This window comes from Rutidosis leptorrhynchoides, chromosome 1 (genome assembly GCF_046630445.1).
Source record: "Rutidosis leptorrhynchoides isolate AG116_Rl617_1_P2 chromosome 1, CSIRO_AGI_Rlap_v1, whole genome shotgun sequence".
NCBI lineage: Eukaryota > Viridiplantae > Streptophyta > Magnoliopsida > Asterales > Asteraceae > Rutidosis > Rutidosis leptorrhynchoides.
Window position 1 is genome coordinate 618,798,082 of NC_092333.1, and position 6,865 is coordinate 618,804,946.

The window sequence follows — 6,865 nt, forward strand, 5'->3', positions numbered from 1 at the left end:
GACCACAGACCCTAAGGTTGACTGTGTATACATAATATGCGGTAAACCTCCCCCCTGGAATCGAACCCGCACCAATCACGATGAGAGAATGCGGACCCACAATCCAGAGGTTTGGTACCACTCAGCCATGAGCTCGGTGGTATATTAACTTCTTAATGTAAATAATTTTTAATTACTACGACTTAATTATTTATTTTTATTTCTTAATGTAAATAATTTTTAATTACTACGACTTAAACTCCTAATTTCAATCATAAATTCATTCTTTTTTTTAATCTTATATAAATGGGCTCGATCCATTAAGTATGTATTTTGTAGTGTAATTTAAATTGATCCAACTGAATTGTACATATGGGCTCGGACCCATTAGGGTTTAGATTATTGAGTATTGTTGTTGTTATAATGCATTCTGTGGTCTGATATAAATAGTACTGTAATGTAATGTAATGTAATAAAATAAAATCACATTGATATTCGTTCCGATTCCGATAGTGTCTTTGCGAATCTACTGGTATTCGAAATTCAAAGGTGAGTTCTTATATTATTTGTTTTTGTAAATATGTGTTGGTTTTCTCCGTATGTGTGTATTTGTGTTGGAGACTAAAAATTAGCGGATGTATTTGTGTTCTGCTTCTTATTGATGAACACCTGCAAGCTTTTCATAATGTGGATGTTACTAATATCATTGAATAAAGGACAAATTTAACATTTGTGCTGTTGTATTTACACAGACAGTCGTTGTCAAGTTTTTGGTGTTTTTTTTTTGGAGTTAGGGTTTTATGATTCGAGGTCTGTTTTCATGTTTTGGCGTAGGTTTTGTGAATATTATATTTTGGCTACATTTTGTTCTCATGGTGAAGTTAATAAATGTTCAAATATGCTAATGGTCATTTTATTTGTATTTTGTGTGTAAAGTTTCATTTACACTTAAAATTCGCTGTACTCCAGAACATATTTAATTGTTGTTTTTGTCTTTGAGTGTTTGTTTTGCATTATAATTGACATTTCTGTTTTTTATTTTATTTTATGTGTGCTTTGCTATGTAATTGCAAATCGATTTGTTATGTATCTATTTGGTTCTATTTGTTTTATATTGATAGTCAATCATGTAGTGTTGAATTGGGTTATAATTTGTTAATTTATTGTCGATGCAAATGGCTAATAGATAGTTCGGATCAAAACGTGTAAGTTGGCAGGGATACGCTAACCCTGTGTGCCGTAGCACCCACCAATCCCACCCCGAAAGAGACCTGTGCCGGCAAAGTACCTCCTCCCAGTTACCACAGTGACGGCAAGGCGATTTTTACCCCAGCTAGCTAGACCCCCGAAACACTTCACAAATTTCCCCCCGGAGGGAGAAATAATTCCATGCAGGGCTAATAGATAGTTTTAACTACGCATCAGTATGTCATGTTTTGAAGTGACTGCCTGTACAGTTTAATGTTTTGTTTAAAAGTTTGTTCATCCTGTTTTTGTTGTTTTCAGTATTTATAGTTTTGTGGTTGTTGAATGATATATGGTTACTTTTATTTTCTCTATAAGTTATATATCTATCTATGCTTATAATAATACTGATATCAACAGCTGCTGTTTGTGGGCACTTTTTGCAGTATTATAAATCCTGCTATGGCTGGTGATAGTAACTCTGAAAACAACGGTGACACAACGACCACCCTTTATGTGCGTTGCCCTTCAAATGGCACTAAGTTTGCTGTTGAGGCTAGACTCGAGGCGACTGTTAAGTCGTTGAAATCCGTCATTGAAGACAAGTGTGAAATACCGTCTTGGGAACAAAGCCTGATATTCAGAGGCCGTGTTTTGAAGAATAAGCAGTCTCTACAGAGCTATGGTATTTTGCTTCCACTTGTTTTTATAATGTCAAATTCCAGTTAACATGTAATTACGGGTCAAATGAATCACTCATCATTAATAAGCTTAAAAAATTTATGGAAAATCATATTGCCTGGCGTGTTTATTCAAATCTAATACTAAAATATCTTTAAACAATATGGTATTTTTGCTGACATGTCGTTTTATGTGGCTACAGGCATAAAGGCAGAAGACACTGTTCACTTGGCTCGTGGTTACGTGCCTGGGTGTGGTAGGTCCCCACCATATTGGTGTTATACCTCTTCAACATACTCCCAGCTTGGTATTTGAGTTATTACACTAAGTTTAATTTCTTTTGAATCATTATAATGATGTGAACTAATTTGAAATTTGCATTTTTTAGCTCGGTCCCACTGCGTATGTAATGCAAAACATGTATGATTCAGATCCCCAGTTCAGGGAGATGTTGAAAAATGATGACATTAATCGTCTTTTACCCCACCCCTGGACCATGGGGGTATATTCTTTAGTTGATCTTACTCTGTTCAGACTTTTACTATTTCAAATCTTAATTTATTTATTATTTTGTTAACCATAACATGTTTATGTCTATTACAGCAACTTATGACACACAGCCTATGCGTTTTCTCGGGACTTGATGGGTAATTTACCTTATTTGTCCTTCTTTTGTTTTTTTTTTGTTGGTTTATAAATACTTTGATTGGGCATCAATTGGTGACAGAATGCAAAAGCTACATAAAATTGGATTGAGTTGATGCTGATATGAATTTGCTGTTTCTGTATGCAGGGATGCGGGTCAAAATGGATGTGCAGGAGGTAACTTTATTTATGTCCATAACATTGTGACAGCTATACCTGACAATTAAGACCCATACACCAAAAATTGGGTCCATTGGGTCTAGAGAAAACAAAGGGAATGGGTCCAATATGGACCCATCTTTAAACCGTTAATATATTAGGAGGTCTATCTAGACCCGTTGAAACCCATTTCCAACCCAATATGGAAAAACATTTTTTTAACTTTTTTTTTAAAAAGTTAAAAAAATTAGAAAATAAAAAAGTTAAAAAATTAATGAAAACAAATTTTTTTTTTTTTTTTAATTTTTGCTTTTTGTTTAAAAACAGTAATAAAAAGTTATTAATTTTTTCTAAGATTAAGATTTATAAGAAAAAATGGGTCTCGAACCGACCCGTTTAAATTTTGGGTCCTGTTCAACCCATGACCTATATTGACCAAAACCCATTTGGGTCTCGACCCGTTTGTCAGGCTCAGTGACAGTCATATTATTCTCCAGAATCGGATTTGAGTATTTGTGAGTTATTAAAACTAATATTGATATATTGATTGATGGTCTTAAAATATAAAACAGTGACTCCAGCGAGAGTGTATGATACCATATGTGCAAATCTTCAAGAATTCGGGTTTTTTGATGTGAGAGTTAATGTGGAGTCTTCAAATGAGCGTTTCGCTGTTGAGATTAATCTAATGGCTTATGTTGAGTCTTTTAAATCCGTTCTTGAACCCATGTTTGAAATACCGGCAGCACGACAGTGTTTGTTATCTCAGGGTCGTATATTGGAAGACGGTCAGACATTACTAAGCTACGGTAATTTGCTTATATTACTCCACTTGCTTTATGTATTATAATAACGGTATTTATTTAATAAAAACCTGGAAGAGATATATATTTCCCTAACTTTTTTTTATGATAAATAACGCTGTAATGATAAATAACCTCATATCTATTATCATATGGTACAGGCGGCTTGAAGGCAGACACTGTTTATCTGATTGTTCTGGAGGGCCCACCACTAAATCCGCCAGCTAATCGTTCAACCGGAGGTGCTAGAACAAGTGCGAATTCACCTGCTTATGTAATACAAGGAATTTATGACTCGGATCCCTTATATAGACAGATGATGAAAAGTCCCGCCTTATTTCGCCGATTCTGTTCACCCACGTCCATGACCGAGGAGGTGATAAATCCTGATTTGACCTATTTAGACATTTACGTTGTGTTTATTTTTTTATTTTTCTTAATTTTTTAACATGTTCATTTCAATTACAGGAATCAGAGACGATATACCTATCTCTTTTATCGGGACTCTATCAGCAACAAACCACAGGGTAAATTTCCGGTTTTGTTCGTCATTCTTTTTCCGGTTTTGTTCATAATTACTTGATTGATTGGGCATATGCATCAATCGGCAACAAAATGCAAAAACTGCATAAATTAGGTTTCGTTTATGTTGATATAAAATTTGCCGTTTCTGTATGAATGCAGGGACGCTGGTCAAACTAGAGGAGCAACAGGTAACATAACAGTACCAACAAACAATTCAAATGGTTACATAACAACCAAATTGCAGATTGTGTTCTTTCATTTACTAATTTATATTATCTTTATTTAAACTAATAATAGTAATTGTTGTTGTTTTTGAAATAAAAATGACAGGAGGCACTGGCAGGAACCGCGGGTGATGTTGATGGTGCGGCTATTGGGAAATGTTGGTTAGTGAAAGCTAGTGTAATCAAAATAGTTGGTGGTGTTTTAGTTGATAAACCTATCGTATTTAAGTTTAAAAAACATGACTAGTGTTTAACTAAGGGTAATTTTGTTGTTAGTGAATTGTTATCGTCGATCTTTGGCTTAAGTATGTATTAGAATCCCATCATGGTTGTTAATTTTTCTTGTGGTTTAGAACTGTTGTTATGTTATCATGAATGTTATGATGATGAATGACTGATGTTAGTGACTAGTGATATACTTTTTTCTTAAAAGTAAAATTTATTTTTAACAAAGTAGCTGTTGATAGTATCTTTAGCTGTGATATATTACAGTAGTGAATCATGATACTAGCCATACCTTTAGCTGCCTCCGATACCAACTCTTTTTTGTGGAAAATGTTTACATGAGCCCTTTAGACCACTTGCAACAAAAAAAGGGGACGATAAGCACATCTACGACATAAAATTGTAGTTCGAAGCAAATTAAAGCAGTAACAACACTGGAGCAGGTAGAACATATGAATATAAGCATAATTACGACATGGTTGCTAAACTTTTATTATTCTGATTTCTTATCAATGGTCTAGCTTCCATACTAAGGATGTCACTGGACACATAGGGTTTGTTGATGCTAACTGCCTGAGATGAATCACGATCTTCAATTAGGTTACATGCATAAGATAATGGCTCATTGACTTCACTAGATAACAGTTTTCCTTAAGTTCAATGTTTTAAAAAAAGAACGTTTTAATAAAAACTCACGGATTACTCTCAAGCAAGGTTGCAAAAATTGAAAAAAACGGCCGAGTTCTCGTCGAGAAATCGTTTTGGAGTTCCTGCCAAGTTCTCGTTTTGGAATCGGCCAAAAAATGGGTCAACGACCGGTTTAATCGGTCAACGACCGATAAATGGAGTTTCTCGGCCAAATCTCGGGTATCATAAAAATTATCCCAAAAGTCAACGAAAGTCAACCGCCGAGAACTCCCCGAGTTCTCCGAGAACATATAGACTGAAAATCTCTTACAATTTTTTTGCTTCATCTTTAATCGTCCCATGACCATGGCGATAAATACTGATTTGACCTCTCGTATTACTTTATTTTATTTTCTTAACTTTAACATGTTTATTGCTATTATTACAGGGACCTGATGAATACACATCTACCTCAAATATTGGGACTTGGTCAGCAACAACAAACCAGAGGGTAAATCACCTTATTCGTTATTCTTTTCCCAGTTGGTTCATAAGTACTTGATTAGGCATATGCATGAATTGCAACAATTTGCAAATACATAAAAAATTAAGTATAGTATGTAATGGAGATATTTGCACTGCCTGTCTCTTTATTGCCATGCTAATATTGTATATGGTGTTAATCCGAGTTTGTATACAAATGGAACAAGATTCAACAAGTCTCTGACTCTCTGGCTTTTATATTGTAGCTTGTTTTTTAAATGCACATAAATACATAATTTGAGCGTTTGATGTAGAAAAACTTTAATGTCAATATGTGTGCAGGTCCAAAAGACACCGCTCTGATGCCTTTGTGGGAGTAGGTAGGACCCTAGGATCTACTTCTTCTTCTTCAGAGGACACCATAGTGGGCCCGCCTTTAAATTTTAAATGCTGCTCCAACTCCATTTGTGGGCCTAGTTGTGGATGACACATTGGCAACTACTTCTATCCAGTTGAGATTGGCTGATGAGACCCGTATGGTTTCGCGGTTTAATCTCCGCCACATGATAAGCAATATTCGTTCTTTCATTGATGCATCCAGACCTGGTGGGACCAGGACGACTTATAAGCTACTAACTATGGGGTTCCCACTGAAGCAGATAATTGATTTGAACTAAACAATCGAAGAGGCTGGGTTAGCCAATTCGGTTGTAATCAAGAAACTCTAGTAACTTTGTTTTACCGACCCCAAATATGTACTTCAAATTTACTACTACTAGTGTGTCTTGCTTGTTTCAACAACTGGTCGATCCATACATATATGAAGTTAACAATTGAGGTTCTTTTGACTCTATGTGGATTGAACAATATTAGGATTATATGTTTGTGAAACAGCCAAACAGGAATCTAATTTAAAGAACAATATTAGGATTATCCTTTAAGTTTTAAAGTTTTGTTGTGTCTTTTTGTTATTACTTTTACCTTGTAGGAATTGATCATGTTATTTAATTTGAGGACCATTTTCTATGGTGAGAAACTTTGTTGAGAATGTCACGGAGTTTTTGTGTGACGTGACGTGAAAATTATTCAATTAAGTCAAAAGATTGTATGTGACGTCGTAAAATATGTCTGGTAGTTGAATAATCAGGAGCCAATCAAATTTAGGGAAAAAGTTGTGGTATTTGTAGTTGGATGCCCAGCGCCCAAGAATTATTGTCCCGGAATGACCCATAAGGAGCGTTGTGGGTATACACGACAAACAGGTCGGGTTGGGTTGGGTCAAAGATCAAATAGGTTTGAGTCGAAATGGGTCAGATTTTGAATGTGTCC

General features: G+C 35.2%; 2 protein-coding genes and 1 long non-coding RNA gene across 3 annotated transcripts; all 3 read left to right on the forward strand.

The window, feature by feature from the left end:
* The first annotated feature begins 493 nt into the window (after window positions 1-493).
* Window positions 494-2,335, forward strand: LOC139885544 (ubiquitin domain-containing protein DSK2b-like). The gene is made up of 4 exons (XM_071869300.1): window positions 494-528; window positions 1,611-1,849; window positions 2,048-2,101; window positions 2,234-2,335. The coding sequence occupies exons 2-4, from the start codon at window positions 1,627-1,629 to the stop codon at window positions 2,269-2,271; spliced, it is 315 nt and encodes a 104-aa protein (XP_071725401.1). The 5' UTR covers window positions 494-528; window positions 1,611-1,626; the 3' UTR covers window positions 2,272-2,335.
* A 118-nt stretch (window positions 2,336-2,453) lies between these two features.
* Window positions 2,454-3,822, forward strand: LOC139885545 (uncharacterized). Its single transcript, XM_071869301.1, has 4 exons — window positions 2,454-2,492; window positions 2,639-2,667; window positions 3,222-3,458; window positions 3,625-3,822. Exons 1-4 carry the CDS (start codon window positions 2,455-2,457, stop codon window positions 3,678-3,680), a joined length of 360 nt encoding a protein of 119 aa, XP_071725402.1. The 5' UTR covers window position 2,454; the 3' UTR covers window positions 3,681-3,822.
* Window positions 3,823-3,918: 96 nt separating this feature from the next.
* On the forward strand, window positions 3,919-6,459 carry LOC139885546 (uncharacterized). The gene is made up of 5 exons (XR_011771976.1): window positions 3,919-3,979; window positions 4,137-4,165; window positions 4,308-4,363; window positions 5,502-5,564; window positions 5,879-6,459. It is a non-coding gene; the product is annotated as an uncharacterized lncRNA (long non-coding RNA).
* Window positions 6,460-6,865: the final 406 nt, after the last annotated feature.

Bases quoted from the DNA above. Each gene is read 5' to 3' on its own strand.
- LOC139885545 (XM_071869301.1), top strand. From the start codon at position 2,455: ATGACACACAGCCTATGCGTTTTCTCGGGACTTGATGG. The intron at 2,668-3,221 runs GTAACTTTATTT...AATATAAAACAG, and splicing joins TCAAAATGGATGTGCAGGAG to TGACTCCAGCGAGAGTGTAT. The intron at 3,459-3,624 runs GTAATTTGCTTA...GGCGGCTTGAAG, and splicing joins TCAGACATTACTAAGCTACG to GCAGACACTGTTTATCTGAT.
- LOC139885544 (XM_071869300.1), top strand. From the start codon at position 1,627: ATGGCTGGTGATAGTAACTCTGAAAACAACGGTGACACAACGACCACC. The intron at 1,850-2,047 runs GTATTTTGCTTC...ATGTGGCTACAG, and splicing joins GCAGTCTCTACAGAGCTATG to GCATAAAGGCAGAAGACACT. The intron at 2,102-2,233 runs GTAGGTCCCCAC...TGCATTTTTTAG, and splicing joins TGGTTACGTGCCTGGGTGTG to CTCGGTCCCACTGCGTATGT.